At 54.2% G+C, this 17,249-nt stretch overlaps 2 protein-coding genes across 5 annotated transcripts in view; both read left to right on the top strand.

Moving 5' to 3' along the window:
• LRRC8A (leucine rich repeat containing 8 VRAC subunit A) overlaps window positions 1-1,267 on the top strand; it is a 29,718-nt gene extending 28,451 nt beyond the window's left edge. For 3 of the 4 annotated variants that reach the window (XM_046021738.1, XM_046021737.1, XM_046021739.1), the window contains one exon: window positions 282-1,267. In XM_046021738.1, the coding sequence (XP_045877694.1) occupies window positions 282-557 (276 nt within the window). In that variant the 3' untranslated portion in view covers window positions 558-1,267. The remainder of the gene's footprint in view (window positions 1-281) is intronic. The other variant, XR_006820671.1, reaches the window with a different exon arrangement.
• A 3,350-nt stretch (window positions 1,268-4,617) lies between these two features.
• On the top strand, window positions 4,618-15,940 carry PHYHD1 (phytanoyl-CoA dioxygenase domain containing 1). Its single transcript, XM_046023675.1, is given in 13 exon segments — window positions 4,618-4,695; window positions 5,032-5,102; window positions 7,184-7,342; window positions 9,983-10,064; window positions 11,934-11,989; window positions 12,073-12,135; window positions 12,946-12,971; window positions 14,386-14,510; window positions 14,609-14,665; window positions 14,668-14,709; window positions 15,552-15,600; window positions 15,602-15,667; window positions 15,757-15,940. Coding segments are annotated over 12 exon segments (804 nt in total). The 5' UTR covers window positions 4,618-4,695; window positions 5,032-5,069; the 3' UTR covers window positions 15,803-15,940.
• The last annotated feature ends 1,309 nt before the right edge of the window (window positions 15,941-17,249 follow it).

Below are 17,249 nucleotides of genomic sequence, written 5' to 3'. Positions count from 1 at the left end.
CAGAGGGATCGGTGACACTGGGGGCCATGAGTGCCCTAGGTGACCCAGGAGGTCAGGGAAGGCTTCCCGGAGGAAGTGAGCGCAAGGGCTAAGACTTCCTACCCAGGTGGAGGTCAGGCGGGCTTTAGGCCAGACGGTGCTGGGGCCGGGGGCCCAGGGAGCTGAAATGGGTTTTAGAGGAGTGGCTGGTGCCTGGGGTGAGGGGCTGGAGAGAAGCCTCAGCCAAGGCCCCAGGTCTGAGCTGCACCTCTCACTTCGGCTCTCTGCTCCCGCCCTTGCAGATCGAGGCGCTGCCCCCAGAACTGTTCCAGTGCCGGAAGCTGAGGGCCCTGCACCTGGGCAACAACGTGCTGCAGTCGCTGCCCTCGAGGGTGGGCGAGCTGACCAACCTGACCCAGATCGAGCTGCGGGGCAACCGGCTGGAGTGCCTGCCCGTGGAGCTGGGCGAGTGCCCGCTGCTCAAGCGCAGCGGCCTGGTGGTGGAGGAGGACCTGTTCAACACGCTGCCCCCCGAGGTGAAGGAGCGGCTGTGGAGGGCGGACAAGGAGCAGGCCTGAGCGCCGGCGTACGGCTGAGCACCAGCTGGCCGCGGAGTCCTCGGGGGCCCCGGGACCCAGGGACGACCAGCCGGGCCTCAGCCGGGGCCGGAGCCTGGGGCTGGACGTTGGCTGGGCTGTGGCCACGGGCCCGGGACCGGACCTGAGGGGCTGGCCCCTTCCCTCCTTCTGAGACTCACGCCCGCCAGGGCAGGCGCCTGTCGGGGAGATCAGAGACCTATGTGTTCGAGCGCAGTATTTGGACAATCAGGGCCGCCCCCCTGGAGGCCGCCTCTGTGTGAGGCGGTTCCCCGGGGCTGTCCACTTAGCTCTGGTATTTATTTTTCTCCACTTCCCCTCCCCTCCCTCTGGATAACTTCTACATTCCCGACAAAGTTCAGCTCCGATTGGGAGTATGTAAGGAAGGGTGGGCAGTTTCCCCTTTTCCTGCTTTGGTGATGCCACCGGTAGGACCTCCCAGACTTGAGCAGAGCGGTCCAGGGAGAACCAGCCACGACGGTCGCCCCAGCGGTGCTGGGCTGGGCCCTGGCGGTGTGGCCCAGGGGACAGCAGGCCACCAGGTGGAAAGGCCAGGCCTGGGGCTTGTCTCATCAATTTTAGATTTTTTTTTTTAAGTAAAAAGGAAAAAAAAAAAAAACATTTTTTTTTAAAGCTTTGAAAATTGATGGTTTGGGTATTAAAAAGAAAAAAAAAAAAACTAAAAAAAAAAACCTGAAAAAAAAACCAGTGAAGGCCAGTGAGTTGGGGTCTCAGGGCAGGACGGCAGCTTCCCTTGAGCAGAGCAGCAAGACACTGAACTGTTTCCCCCTGCCCCTCCCCCACGGGGCCTGCAGGCTGTAGGATGTGTTCCAGTCTGGTGTGACCTTGGTCCAGGAGTTCTGTTTGTTCCTTTCCTCTCCTAGGGCGGGGATTTTGTGTTGTTTTGTTTTGTTTTTGGTGTCTTGTTGTTTTCTTTTTCCTCCATGTGTCTTGGCAGGCACTCATTTCTGTGGCCGTTGGCCAAAGGGAATGTTCTGGAGCTGCCAAGAAAGGAGGAGACTCGGGTTGGCTAATCCCCGGATGAACGGTGCTCCACGCCCCCCATCCGTCTGTCATCGCAGTGTTAAGGAGACAGGAGGCACTGCCTTGCCCGGACTCTGCTTTCCCATCTCCTGTGTCATGAGTTTGCCCAGTGGCATCCCTAGCCTCAGCTGCTAACATCAGCCCCGTCACCTCCTGGTCCTTCAGGAGAGACACTTGGAGGCGGGGTTGTTGGGGGCAGGGGGGGTAGGTCACCGGGAGGGGCAGGCTCCCCAGGTTTGGGTTCCAGTGTCTGTCCCAGGTGCCAGGCCATACACACGCAGCCCTCTCGGCGCCTGGTGGCAAGAAGCCTCCTCACTTTAGATAAGTCACGGGGGTCCCTGCATTAGAAGGGTTCCCCGCCTTAGATCAATCACTTGGACACTAAGGCACGTTTTAGCGTCTCTTTGTCTTCATGATTATGTCTCTTTGTCTGTCCATTTGTGTTTCTGTGTCATGTCAGCGGATGTAATCCTCAGAAATAATGCACACTAGCCTTTGACGACCATGAAGCAATCCGTTACGTGAGGGTCTGAACTTGTAGACTCCGTTCAAATATCAAATAAATCTATAACAGAAAGTAGCCTTTGGAGGTCTCCGTGTCATGGGGGGGACCCTTCCCTCAGCTCTCTGGGTCCTGCTGGACCCTGTGGACTAGTTTGTTGAGTGGCTGCTGCTGGGCACCTAGAAGCAGGTGCCCCTCTCCCTGCCCCTTGGAGGCCGCTACTGGGTGTGGGCTGGACAGAGCCTAATACAGGTCAGGTGTGGCCTGGGCCCCGGGGTCTTGCTCCAGCCTGGACACCTGGAGTTTGGGCCTTCATGAGCTTTGATGGGTGGGGAGGCCGCGGGGGTGGGGGTGGGGGGACACTGGGATGGGAGCCGGTAGTCTCCATTCTTGTCCCGGCTCTGTTATTCCCTGCATGAAGTTGGGGCAACCCCTTCCCTCCCACAGCCTGCATAACCCCATCTGTGCAATGGGTGTTTCCACTCTGTGCTCTCGTAGGTCCCTCGTAATTCCCAACAGCCATTCCCCCGGGGGTTCTGCAGAGGTGGGCCTGAGAGTCGCTATGGGAGAGCCAGCTCCTGGCCCCTTCGGGAGCCTGCTGAATGTGCTGGGGTCAAGGACAAAGGCTCAGGGAGATGGGTGGAGCTGCCTTCAAATCATGGCTCTGCCGCGGTTTCCTCGTTTGTAACATCAGGCTAGTACTGGCAACCTTGCAGGGACTGTTCTGAGGCTTACCTGATGACGACGTGGTAGTGGGGCTGACTTTCAGTGCCCGGTAACTGGTATCTTCCTCCTGGACCAGTGAGGTTTGTGGTGGGCTGACCTGGGGACCCAGGGGCAGGGGCTTTTGGTGAAGAAGAAAGGCCAATCCCTTCGGAGACCCTCCTGTCCTGTCTGGTACCCCCTTACCGACTCCCACTCCCCCACCCAATCTTGGGGCCGCCCAGCGCCACCAGGAGCAGGAGTGTTGGACCTGGAGCTGGTTAGCTTTTGGAAAAAACAAACAAACAAACAAAGCAATGCAAACCCACCTCCCAAAGCCTGAGCGGGATGAATGAGCAAATCTCGGAGGCCTAGCCCCTCCTCCTCCCATCCGAGCCCTCCTGCGGGCTGTCCCCTCCAAACCTCAGTAGGATGGTCATTCCACAGATGACAACAGCAGTTTGGACAACGGGGAAGCTCGAAAATAAGAAATACCCTCACAGAACAGTGCCCCCAGCTAACTTCTGGTGAACAGCTAGCTGATGAGCACTTATAGTGAGTCCTGGGCCCTGTGCCAAATCTCTTTATCGGCAGGTAAGCATTCCTCTTCCTTCTTACGAGAGGTTATCCCCAAACTACAGATGGGGAAAACAAGGGCCAGGTCTGGACTCATACCCAGTCTGCCTCATGAAGCCTCCACTACAAGCCTTCGGTGGGGACTCCCAGGGGAGCTGCTGGCCCGTGGGATGGGGACCCTTCATGGCAGGGGTCCCTGTAGTGGACAGCTGCATCAGATGAGGCCAGGACAGCTGGGAATGGGCCTTGCCTCAAGCGAGCTGAGTCTCCCAGAAGACAAACCATGCCTGCGTAGTTTGCCTCCTGCCTGTCCTCCTCATCCAGCGAACTCCTCAGAACCTCTTCTCCATTCTCAGGAGCCTGGCCACCCCTCTCCCTGGCCTTTGGGAGTTGGGACCGAGCAGTTCCTCCCAGTGCAGTGGCCCAGAAAACACGACTTGACTTGGGGCCAAGCCTCCTGAAGGCTGAGCTCATGTCCCCACACTCACTCCCAAGACATTCTGTCCCTTGGCCGTTAAGAAAAAATGTCATTTCGGGGAAGGCCAATGGCCGGTTTTCAGGAGCTACGGCCAGAATGGCCCTGCTCAGCAGGGCCATGGTGTCTGCAGTCCTGGCTGGTGGATTTGAGACACCCAACATCTTGGGTCGGCGGGGAGGGGTGTGGTGGGGAACAGGAACCACCGCTTTCCCCTCATTCTGGAGACCCAGGTCCCCAGTTGTCTCTATCCTCTCCCTCTTTCTTCCTTTCTTTTTTGTTTGGGTTTAAGTCATCTCTGCACCCTGTGTGGGGTCAGGCCCCAGAGGTCAAGAGTCACATGGTTTTCCAACTGAGCCAATTTGGTGCCCCCAGCCCCTTCCCCTCTCTACAATTTCCCTTTATCTGCTGTCTTCCTCTGAGCTGTAAACTGACCCCTTCCATCTTTCCCTAATCCTCCCAAGACTGAGTTTCCGGGGATCAGAGCTGGGAGGGACCCAGACAATTCTCTGAGGACCATTTCCACCTCTGGAACGCAAAGCCACTTGCCCCAGTCTGACCTGTCTGATGGGCAAGGCCCCCCAGACCCACCCCGTGTCCCCCGCACCCCACATTGATGCTGGTGGCCCAGGGATTTTGTAATCCACACACGAAGTCCGGAGAGGGGCTGGCATTTCTGCTTGCATCAGCGGTACATATGCTAAAAACGGGCTGACATTCGGCAGAGGTCACAGTGAGTCGTGGTGCCTAGGATAAGGGATTCTTCTGCCTCCCCAGCTTCTTTGCGCTGACACCCCTCGAATACAATTTCTAGGCACCTGGTAAGCAGCCAGAGGGGGGTGGTTTCTCAAAGCAACTGGGAGGGAGCCATTAAAAACCACGAAGGAGATTGGAAAGGGCTAATACTGGATTAACTGGGGGGATGGACCCAGGGTATTGAGCTGGGTCAGGCAAGGGCCCCATCCAGGTACAGAAGTGACTGGGTGGGGGACAGTTCAGGCTGGTGTGTGTGCTTGGGGGAGGGGTTGGGGGCTGGGATTGGGTTTCCTCTGGGTAGGAAAGGGTTAAGTCCTCAGTCTCCCAGGATCCAACACTTTGTACTGGTCATCCCAGTTAGGCACTTCTCAACTGTCTAACTTGTACTTTCTCCTCTCCAGCCTCCAGCAACAGCAGCGGCACCCAGAGCCTCATCCTCATGTCCGGCCTGAGCCCCTCGCAGCTCCAGAAGGTAGGGCCATGTGGGGTAGAGGTCCGAGAGGATCAGGTGAGAGTTGGGGGTCTCTCCGGACTTCTAGTAGACCCTGGGAACTCAACCCCGCCCTCTGCCATTTTTCAGAAGATGAAACTGAAACCCAGAGTAGTCAGTGTCCAACCACCAAGTGACGGAAACCATAAGAAAGAGTAAAGATCAGGGGCATCTGGGTGGCTCAGCCTTTGACTCCGCTCAAGATCTCCCAGTCCTGGAATCCAGCCCCGCCTCAGGCTCCCTGCTCAGCCGGGGAGTCTGCTTCTCCCTCTGGTTCCCCGCCCTGCTCTTGATCTGGCAAACTCGCTCAACTCTCTCTCTCTCTCAAATACAGAAATAAAATCTTAAAAAAAGAATAAGAAGAAGAAGAAGAAGAGGAGTAAATATCAGCCAGCCTAGGAGTGGTTCCTGATTACGAAGAGGGAAGGGGGGGGGGGGGGAAGACAAGTGAAGGGGGCGGAGCCAGTGCCCGGAGTGGGGGGCGGGGTCAAGAGGAGGCGGAACGCCCCGCCCCGCCCTGAGCCTCTGGAAGGCAGCAAGGTCCCACCTGTGGTCAAACACGAGAAGCTAATGCTTGGGAGTTAGAGTGACACAGACTTAAAAAAATGTGTCCCTCGTTTGTTCCTGACGACAAGAGGAAAATGCTGAAAACTACAGAAAGTCTCAAAGAAGAAAATGAAAAACCACCCATAATTTCTACCCCGAGACTTAATATTTTGATAGACATTTTTTTTAAAAAACCATTAACCTTTTTTTTAGTTAGCATTATGTATTATTTGTTTCAGTGGTGCAGGTCTGTGATTCATCGTCTTACATAATTCACAGCATTTACCATAGCACATACCCTCCCCAATGTCCATAACCCAGCCACCCCATCCCTACCATCTCCCTTGCCTCCAGCAACCCTCAGTTTGTTTCCTGGGATTAAGAGTCTCTTATGGTTGTCTCCCTCTCTGGTTTCCCTTTGTTTCATTTTCCCCTCTCTTCCCCTATGATCTTCTGTCTTGTTTCTCAAATCCCTCATATCAGTGAGATCATATGATAATTGCCTTTCTCTGATTGACTTACTTTGCTTAGCATAATACCCTCTAGTTCCACCCACACTGTTGCAAAGGGCAAGATTCCATTTTTGATGGCTACATAGTATTCCTCTGTGTGTGTGTGTGTGTGTGTGTGTGTGTGTGTGTGTGTACATACACACCACTTCTTCTTTATCCATTCATCTGTTGATGGACATCTGGGCTCTGTCCATAGTTTGGCTATTGTGAATATTGCTGCTATAAATATTCGGGGGCATGTGCCCCTTTGGATCCCTACATTTGTATCTTTGGGGTAACTACCCAGTAGTGCAATTGACAGCCCTAGAAACTTTAAAAGTCGGTCATAATAGCTACTTCTTATGAGAGCTTGCCCACCATTTTATTTATTTTATTCTTTTTTAAAAAACGATTTTATTTATTTATTTGACAGAGATCACAAGTCCCCCAGATGCCCCTGCCGGTCCCCTTTAAATGTCACCTTCTCAGAGCTGCTGCCCCGAGACTCCTCTGTCTCCCTGCTGAGCAGAGAGCCTGATTCGGGGCTCGATCCCAGGACCCTGAGATCATGACTGAAGCCAAAGGCAGAGGCTTAACCCACTGAGCCACCCAGGAGCCCTTTGTTTGATGTCAGCCTCTGTTGCTGGACTGTAAGCTCCAGGACACCAGGCTTCCTCATTACTGTAGCTCCAGCTCCTAAAACTGTGCTGGTACACAGTAGATGCTCAATAAATTTTAGTTGACTAAATGAACGAGTTTGTATTCCCATGTGCCCCAAAGCCCACTGGAGGGGAAGGATGGGGACACTCCCCCTTCCTCCTTCCTTTATCCAAGCAACTAATATTGGTTGCTCCTCACTGGGTCCCAGACGTTGTGCCTGGGATACGGGTGTGTTGTGGGGGGAGACCGAGCAATGAACAGGACACTTGATCCTGTCCTCCCGCAGACTTGGGTTTCAGGGAGGGGTCAGGTCAGTCATAGAGAGCACTGGAGAGAGGGAAGCCTGAGATTTCTCCTCACCTTCAGTTTCAGGAGGATGGATTCCTGGTGCTGGAAGGATTTTTCTCTGCCAGTGAATGCGCAGTCATGCAACAGAGGATTGGCAAGCTAGGGGCCTACATGGATGTCCCTGTCCACTGCCGCATAGAATTTTCTCCCCGGGAAGAGGAGCAGCTGAGAACCAAAGTAAGTGTCTGGGGCAGGTGAGAATGGGATCCGGTCTTTGAAGGGGAGGGGAGGGGGCTCAGTCCCCAGCCAGAGTAGCAGCCTGGGACGGAGGGCCCCAAAGCCCATGGGCTCGTTCTGATAAGAGACCATGCCCTGAGCCCTCCCTGTGCCAGGCTCAGTGCCTTCTCTGCGTATTTCCTCGCTCCTCACTGTGGATTTATAAGGTTGGTATTATTACCCCTGTTTGACAGCTGGGGCAAATGTGGCCTGGCTCACTGGCCCCAAACTGTGTGGTTAGTAAATTGATAGAATGAGGATTTGAACCCCGATCATCTGTTCACTGCTCTGCGGTGATTCTTCAGTGGTTCTCCTGCTACAAGGGCCTCTTCTGTGGCCAGCAGCCCGGAATGAGCCAAGTGACTCTGATGAACACCACCGCCCCTCCCCCAGCCTTACCCCCCAGGGAGAGGAGAAACCCAGATTCTCCACCCGCACCCCTCGTGACTTAATAGGACTCAATATAGTTTGAGAAGGGTACGTTGAGACTCGGGGGTTCTCCTACACAGTTCACTTAACCCTTCAGGAGCCTGTCTGTGGGGGCGCCTGGGTGGCTCAGTGGGTTAAAGCCTCTGCCTTGGGCTCAGGTCATGATCCCAGGGTTCGGGGATCGAGCCCGGCATCGGGCTCTCTGCTCAGCAGGGAGCCTGCTTCCTCCCTCTCACTCTGTGATCTCTCTTGCTTTCACTCTCTCTCTCAAATAAATACAATCATAAAAATAAAGAAAAGAAAAGAAAAAAGGATCCTGTTTGTGGTGTGGCCCCATAGCCAAAGCTGTGGTCCTGGCTGTGCAACACGGCTCCTTCATGCTGAGGAGCTCCTGCCATCTGGTGGGCATAAAGGGAATTGCAATGGCCTGAAGACTGGGAACCCAAAGAGCGTGACTGGGGCACTGTTTAGCAGGACTAAGGGTTACAGAATAATTTCCTCCAAATAGTGTGTTTCATCTGGCCTCATCCCCACCTTCTAGGTGGGGACAGCAGAAATGGGGGTCCAGTGCCTCGACACAGGTCACTCGAGGCCCCTTGGAGTGAGGGTGACAATCTTGTGCCCTCCTAGCTACCTTCTGAGAATATTCCGGAGACCAGTGAAGGGTTGGGGGACAGATGGGAGAATAAAATGTATGTATCTTGGTTTATAATGCTTGCAAAGAGCTCAGCACAGTGCCGTACTCAGTAAACCCTCAATATTCAGCACTGACATTAAGACTTTGAAATGGGGAGGGGGGGCCTGCTTGACTCAGTTGTTGACCATCTGCTTTTGGCTCAGGTCCTGGTCCTGGGGTCCTGGGATCAAGCCCCGCATTGGGCTCCCTGATTGGCGGGAAGCCTGCTTCTCCCTCTCTCACTCCCCCTGCTTGGGTTCCCCTCTCTCACTGTGTCTCTATCATATAAATAAAATCTTGAAGAAAAAAAAAAGACACGGGGTGCCTGGGTGGCTCAGTGGGTTAAAGCCTCTGCCTTCAGCTCAGGTCATGATCTCAGGGTCCTGGGATCGAGTCCCGCATCAGGCTCTCTGCTTGGCAGGGAACCTGCTTCCCTCTCTTTCTCTCTCTCTCTGCCTGCCTCTCTGCCTACTTGTGATCTCTCTCTGTCAAATAAATAAATAAAATCTTTAAAAAAAAAGACTTTGAAATGGGCATTAGGAGGAAAAGGATCAGGGGTGTCTGGGTGGCTCAGCTAGTTAAGCATCTGACCTCGGCTCAGATCCTGATCTTAGGGTCCTGATTTTGGGGTCCTGGATGGAGCCTTGTGTCAGGCTCCCTGCTCGTCCCTCTGTTCCTCCCCCCACCTATGGGCATGTGTACACACTCTCCCTCTTTCAAATACATGACAAATTTTTAAAAGATTTTATTTATTTATATGACAGAGAGACACAACGATGAGCAATAGTTAATATTCATCATTTAGCAGGGCCCTGGCTGAGTGTTTTCTGTTTCGCCACAGCAGTAGCAGTAGCGATGATGATAAAAGCAGATATTCGTGCAGCACTCACCACGTTCCAAGGACCCTACCAGCACTTCATGTACACTAAGTCATAATCGCTGCAACACCCGACGGGATACCTTTAGTCATATCTATACTTTATGAGGAAACTAAGCACAGAGAGGTTCAGCAAGTGGGGTTGTGGTCACACAGCAACTCCATGGCAGGGCTGGGATTTGAACCCAAGTATTCTAGCTCCACGGTCTGTGCTCTCAACTACCGTAAGATTCAGCCTCTGCCCGAAGCCTCCATCAATCCTGACGAGGTCAGTTCAATGATTATTTCCCTTTACGGATGAGGAAACAGGCAGGGAGTGATAACAGGTGACCCAAGGCTACCTGGGAACAGCGCCTGTTGGACTACGGTGCCTAGACTCAGAATCACACTGTACTGAGCATAAGAATCATGTGACTTATTAAGTGGTTTCCAAGAAATTTTATGCTGGGGCTTCCTAGTATGCTTCCAGGCACTGGGGGTTCCTGTTCACTGTGCCTCAGTAGACGAGTTTGAGAAGCACCAGGGGGATTGGGAAACATGAGGATCCTCTTGCCTCTTGGCCAGCCCCAGCTCTGACCCTGTGATGCTCTCTCAGTCCCTCTGATATCCCCTCTCCCAGGGCCAGGGCGACAAAGACTCTTTCTTGAGTAGTGGCGACAAGATTCAATACTTCTTTGAGAAAGACGTTTTTGATGAGAAAGGTTCGGAGCTGGGACCCTTGGGGCGTGGGAAGGGCTAGACTGGGGTATCTTCCCCCAGGGCTGGGGGCTCCCCCAGAGGCCAGTTGCCCAGGGGAAGGTGGACTCCAGTTCTTTGGTCTTTACCTGTTCCTTGTGCTACTGGAAATTTCCTGGTCCCTCCGGAGAAATCCATCAATAAAATTGGCCACGGTAAGCAGGTGCCTGGCCCTGGCTACTGGAAATTTCCTGGTCCCTCTGGAGAAATCCATCAATAAAATTGGCCACGGTAAGCAGGAGACTGAGGCCCGAAGAGCCCTGGGGCCTAATGCAAGGCCCCCTGTAAGTTAGTGGCCCAGCAAATGGCACTTCTGGCTTTAGCTCCCACTCTGGGCCTGCTGCTCTGGCCTTAGGATGCTAATCCTAGATGCTACCAACACGGCCCTGGGGAGAGGAGCCAGCTGAGCCCCCACGCAGGTGATCCAAGCCTCAGGCATGGGGAGCTCCTGGCCCCCACTGCTTTCTGGAGCCTCCTTCAGGAGCACCTAACATGTTGGCATGGTCCCTATTTTGAGACCCCAAAGGAAGCTAGAATGTCTTCTCCCCCCACCCCAGGATCATGTATTATAATTTATTTTGCAGACCACTTTTTTTAAAAAAAAAGATTGTATTTATTTATTTAGAGAGAGAAAGAGAGTGTGTGAGAAGGTGGAGGGGGAGAGGGAGAGAGAGAATCTCAAACAGACTCCCCATTGAGCGTGAGGCTCATCACGGCGGGGGGAGGGGAGGACCTCGATCCCAGGACCCTGAGATCACGACCTGAGTCAAAATCAAGAGTCAGATGCTCCATCGACTGAGCCACCCAGGCGCCCCACTCGTTTTTAAACTTGAAGTTTTATCATGCTAGTAGAAAGAATTTTTGTAAAAAATGCTTTGTTAAATCTTTGTAAAAAGAATTGTGCTAAAATATATATAATATAAAATTTGCCATCTGAGCCATTTTGAAGTATACAATTCAGTTGCAATAAGTATATCCAACCATCACTTCTAAAATTTTATTTATTTATTTATTTATTTATTTTTTAAAAAGATTTTATTTTATTGGGGCCCCTGGGTGGCTCAGTGGTTTAAGCCACTGCCTTCGGCTACGGTCATGATCTCAGGGTCCTGGGATCGAGCCCCGCATCAGGCTCTCTGCCTCGGCGGGGAGCCTGCTTCCCTCTCACTCTCTCTGCCTGCCTCTCTGCCTGCTTGTGATCTCTGTCAAATAAATAAAATCTTTAAAAAAAAAAGATTTTATTTTATTTATTTGACAGAGAGAGACACCGTGAGAGAGGGAACCCAAGCAGGGGGAGTGGGAGAGGGAGAAGCAGGCTTCCTGCTGAGCAGGGAGCCCAAGGCGGGACTCGATTCCAGGACTTTGGGATCGTGATCTGAGCTGGAGGCAGACGCTTAACTGATTGTGCCCCCCAGGTGCCCCCCATCCCTCGATTTTTGTAATAACGACAACAGTAATAAAGAGACGACCAGGCATGTGTTAGCCCTTTGAGTCTTGGGGCAGCCTGAGAGGCAGGACTGGTCTTCCGGTTCTGTGATACAGAGGAGAATCTGAGGCTTATAGGAGAGGAATGGTCACTTGAAGCATCACAGAGTAAGCGGCAGGCCCGAGACTGCTACCAAGTTACGGATCCCTTTGAGTCAGGTCTGGAGAGAGGTTTCCAGACGGCTGCAAGGCCGAGAATTGGGTTGGGGGCCCATCTCTCGGTTATGAGCCAGCAGAAAGCTCACTGAGTACAAACACGTGAGAAGCCGTAGCAAGAACCATGTCTGGGTGCCCAGGGCCAGACTCAGAGGGCAGAGGGGCTGGCCCGTCAGCCTGCCTCTGTCCTGCAGCTCTGCATGCCTATGACCCTGTCTTCCGGAGTGTCACGCACTCTCCCAAGGTGCAGGTGAGTGAGGGTGTGGGCGAGGGTGGGGGGTGGCCCAGGTGTGAGTGTGGGCAGGCTGGAAGTCTGACCTCTGTCCCTTCCAGGCCTTGGCCAAAAGTCTGGGTTTCCAGATGCCCGTGGTCGTGCAGAGCATGTACATCTTCAAGGTGAGCTCCCTGTCGTCCCCAGGCCTCAGTTTACCCTCTGTAATATGGGCAGAGTACTCCTACCAAGCCCCTCCTTACCATGGGTCAAAAGCTGTCTCCTTGAGGAATTCCTAAGTTGCAAGGAGAACATGGGAAATCTGTCTCCTTGGGGTAAGGTGCCTTGCGCTTAGTAGGCGCTCAGTTAAAATTTGGTGGCAGGAAGGAAGGAGACCCCTAGGACTCCCCCCGCCTTAGTTTTTGAGATTTTATGTATTTATTTGACAGAGACAGAGGGAGCACAAGCAGGAGGATTGGCAGGCAGAGGGAGAGGGAGAAGCAGGCTCCCTGTTGAGCAGGGAACCCCATGCGGAACTCGATCCTAGGACCCTGGGATCACGACCTGAGCTGAAGGCAGACACTTAACCGACTGAGCCCCCCAGGCGCCCCTCCCTTCTCCCTTCTTTTGCTATTGAAATGCTCCGCTCCCAGCTCACGGCCACCTACTCCACGCAGACTTCCTGTTTTGCCTTGGGAAGAAAGGGACCCATCTCTGATCCTGGGGCTGAGCGGCTTAACCTCAAGCCTGGGCCTCTCTTGCTGCCCCTCACTTCTGCCTTTGCCCTCAGGAGGCATGCGTCTGTTCGGACCCAGAGCACCCTGTGGGCAGGGTGCTTTTTCTCGTTGCCGCCCTCCTGGGCCTGGCACACGGTGGGACTCCATAGCTGGGTGCAGGCGTGGAATCCTTGGAGGCAAAGGCATCCAAGACTCAGAGTGGCCCCTGCTCCAACCCACTTTCCTCTGGCCTCACCGGGCTCTTCTTCTTTCTTGCAGCAACCTCACTTTGGTGGCGAAGGTGAGCTGAGAACAGGCCGTGGGGTCCAGCAAGGGCCACGGTGGGACACCTGGGGCATCAGGGGTTGTCAGGTCTCTGGAGGGAGGGATGGCACTTGCTGAGATGTCCATGGGCAAGAGCCTGGGCCGGGAAGGAGAAGCTACCTTTTGTTCCTTTTTGGAACTGTCTATTGGGAGGGTGTTCTGGAGTCCTTGGTACAGTGGTTCTTGAACCTGGCAGCAACTCCTAGCTGGTTAAACTAGATTCTGGGGCCCCAGTCCCGGAGCTCTTGAGTCAGTAGGGTTGCAAGGACCTGTAGACATGTATTTTTCGTTTTTTAAGATTTATTTATTTGAGAGAGAGAGAGAGAACACATGAACAGGAGGAAGAGCAAAGGGAGAAACAGAGAGAGAGGCAGAGAAACAGATTCCTGCTGATCGTGGAGTCCCATTTAGGGCCCGATCTCTGGCCCCCAAGATCATGAGCTGAAATTAAGAGTTGGATGCCCAACTGACTGAGCCACCCAGGTGCCCCACGAACCTTATTTTTAACAAGTTCCCTGGAGGACTGATTTAACAGAGAAATTGCTGATCTAATTTCAAACCCCCCGGATGCACAGATAACTTTCATAGCCTCCCTCGTGGGCAGTTATCTACTTCTGCTTAAATACCTCCCATGACATAGGGCTCATCCCCTCACCACCAGCCCTTTCCTTCCTTGCATGAGCCCAAGTTGGCCTCCCTGTGACTGCCCACTTCTTCCTACCGTTCAGCCCAAGGACAGTCTCCGGAAGGGATGAGCAGGCCCTCCCTGATCTCAGCAACCCCACCTCCTCCAAATGCTTCGGAGTGCCCACTGTTAGGACACCTTCCTCTGGACACTGTCTGGATCGTTCAAGTCAAGTTTGGGGCTTGGAAAACACACAGTTCCCTGGGAAGGAGGGAAGGGAGACTAGCATCCATGGTCTGAAGTCCTTTGTTCAGTGGTCCTCCGTCCAGGCTGGGCCCCAGCATCACGGGGAGGGGGTTGAGATGTGGATGGGGGCAGTCTCACACCTTCTCCTTTCGTACTGCCCCGTCTTACGCCACCTGGTGGACCCTCTGGTGGTCGGAGGTGCTTGTTCTGGTTTGGGACGGCGCCTTTCGTCGCCTGGCTGGAATCAAACCACAGCAGCCACTCTGTAGCGATTACAATGTTGGGCCCGGTACTAAACACTTTTCACACACTGTGTTGTGGGGTCCTCCGGCCACCTTAGGAGGTAGGTTACTGCCGAGGCCACTTCACAGTTTAGGAAATGGAAGTTTTGAGAGGTTTCATCTCGTGCCCCGAGTCTCCAGGCCGGGAAGTGGTGGGTTTCCTACTGGCCCAGGAAGGCTCTGAGAGCACCAGGGAGTGGGGAACAAGGCCAAGGTGAGGTGGGTCAGGTTCCTCATGCCCAGTCCTGCTGCAGGGTCCACCTTCCTGCACACGGAGCCGCTGGGCCGGCTGCTGGGCCTGTGGATAGCACTGGAGGATGCTACTCTGCAGAATGGCTGCCTCTGGTTCATCCCAGGCTCCCATACCGGTAAGGACACCTGTCTCGCCCTGCCCGCTTGGATCCCACCATCCCTGGCAGAGAGACCCGGGTGAAAGAGAGGCTAAAGACTCCACCTTGGCTTGCAGGTGGGGTGTCAAGAAGGCTGGTACGGACCAGTGATGGCTCGAAGCCTGACGTCAGCTTCCTCGGGATGCCAGCCTCTTTGTGCCCACCCCAGCGCGGAGAGGTAGGTGGGATGCAGAGGGCAGGGAGGCTGGCCCCAAGGCTGTGCCTGTGGGTCTGTGCTTGCTCTGAACACCCAGCTCCCGGGAGGGCTGTGAAGTTGCAGAATGGGAGGTGGGGCTGGGTGGGCACCGGGAAGGCTGAAGGCCACGCCATTACCCGGAAGGCCTCCTGGATCAGGCTAGAATCCAGACTCTGCTGTCTCTTCAGTCAAATGACTGAAAATTTCTGAGCCTCAGTATTCTCGAATGTAAAGCGGGGAAATCAGTGAGATAGACGATGTACAGAAGACGGGGCAGCAGATGCTGAACCAATGCTGGCCATTCCTTTTAGAACAGGGCAACCCGATGTCCGGTTGGCCTTTTTTTTTTTTTTTTTTTTTAAAGATTTTATTTATTTTTGAGAGAGAGCGAGAGTGAGTGAGCATGAGCGGGGGAGGGGAGGCAAGGACAGAGAAAGAGGGAGAAGCAACTCCTGGCTGAGCAGGGAGCCCAATGTGGGAAGCCCCGGGACCCTGGGATCATGACTTGAGCCGAAGGCCAATGCTTAACCACGGAGCCACCCAGTGGCCCTCCGGTCCAGCTTTTGATAGCGAGGTCCCAGCTGCCGGGCACAGTACAGACACTTGGTTCCGGTTCCACAAACACCGCAGAAGGGGAATGCCCTTGCCAAGGCTTGCCAAGGGCACAGGTCACAGCAGAAGGGACTTGGTCTCAGTGGGACCTCCGGCCAGCAGCACAGCCTCTGACCCTGGGGCAAGCCCCTGAGCTCTCCAGGAGGGAGTGGGAGGGAGGAGGTTTGTCCCTCCCTGCCGAGTGTTCTGCGGACCTGCTGCATTCCTGCCAGGGGACCTTGTGCTAATTCACGGGGAAGCGGTACACAAGAGCGAGAAGAACCTCACGCCCTGCCTATACTTTCCACCTCCTGGAGAGCTTGGGCACCGTCTGGAGCCGGGAGAACTGGTAGGTGGCAGGGGGGCTGTGTGCGCGCCCTGGACAGGCTCCCGAAGAGGTCCTGGAGGCCGGGAGCAAGGTCATCTCTCTCTCCACAGGCTCCAGCCCTCAGCTGAGCTGCCCTTTCCGCCACTGTACACCTGAGCGCCCTCTCCAGGCTGGAGCCTGGCCCCTCCAGGGGAAGCTGTGGGCCCCACGTACCAGTGGCTGCCCAGCTGCCAAAGGGAAATCGAATCTGTCTCCCTGCGCTTTCTTCCTGCCAGGGTCTGTGCCCCTCAGCCCTGCAGACAGAAGGGCAGGAGGTAGCCAGCAGGCAGCAGGAGCCCCTGGTGGAATGGTTGGCTTTCCCGAGACCTCCGTCTCTCTGCCTCTCTCCTGCCTCACCCCAACCTGCCCCCCACCCCGGGAGGCAGCCTTTCACCATGAAAGCGTTCTGGCTTCTTCTCTGCTAGCTTCCCACTGTTCTCTCCTCTCAGATGCGATTCAGATTAATATGGTGCAAGACATGCAATAAAACCAATTTCTGGATGCAGCTTCTCGACCCTTCTTTTTCCCAAGCTGCCTTTCTTTCGAGATGAGAGCCCTGCTGACACTTTCCCCCGGTGTCTTAGCCCTGCCTGGTGAGGTCTGCACGATTTTAATAACTGGGCATTCACTGTGCCAAGAGCTTTAAGTGTGTTTTCTCACTGTGTCCTCACACCTCCTGGTGAGGCTCTTATCATCTGGGTTTACAGACGGAGAGCGTGACGCAGGGTGTGGGAAGTCTCAGTGACCTGCTCCAGTCCCAGGGCTGTTCAGTTTAGTGACTCAGCCTGCACTTCTAACCTTTGCTCCCTGGCACTCCCTGCTCCGGGAGGGGAGAAGACCACGGCTGCGAATAGAGTCCCAGATTCGGGTCCTGGCTTTGCGACAGACTTGTTTTCTGGTCCCAGGAAAGGCCCTTCTTTTTTTTTTTTTTTTAACATTCTATTTTTTTAAAAAGATTTTTATTTATCCATTTGATAGAGCACAAACAGGCAGAGCTGGAGGCAGAGGGAGAGGGAGAAGCAGGCTCCCCACAGAGCAGAGAGCCAAATGTGGGGCTCGATCCCAGGACCCTGGGATCATGACCTGAGCCTAAGGCAGACGTTGACCAACTGAGTCACCCAGGCCGGGCCCTTCTCTCTGGGCCCGGCTTTGCCACCTGTACCATCAAGGGGCCAGAGAAGGCCTCCATGGTCCCTCTCCGCAGGCATGCTTGGTGGGTACTCAGACCTTCTGTAGGGGCAAAGTGGTCGGCATCCAAGATCTGCGCAGCCAGGGTTTGGCCCAAAGGTTACAAAATGGGACTGCAGGGGTGCCCGGGTGGCTCAGTCGGTTAAGCCTCTGCCTTCTACTCGGGTCATGATACCATGGTTCTGGGATGGAGTCCCACATCGGGCTCCCTATTCAGCGGGGATTCTGCTTCTCCCTCTCCTTCTCCCTCTGCCCCTGCTTGTGCTCTTTCTCACTCACTCTCTCTCAAATAAATAAATAAAATCTTCAAAAACAAACAAGCAAACCGGGGCTTCAGATGTGTTTTGTCTGGGGCCCATGTTTTTTAAAAAAAATT

The sequence above is a fragment of the Meles meles genome, chromosome 11 (assembly GCF_922984935.1).
Source record: "Meles meles chromosome 11, mMelMel3.1 paternal haplotype, whole genome shotgun sequence".
Lineage (NCBI taxonomy): Eukaryota > Metazoa > Chordata > Mammalia > Carnivora > Mustelidae > Meles > Meles meles.
Note: the sequence above shows the minus strand (reverse complement) of the source record. Positions and strands in the feature narration are given on the sequence as shown.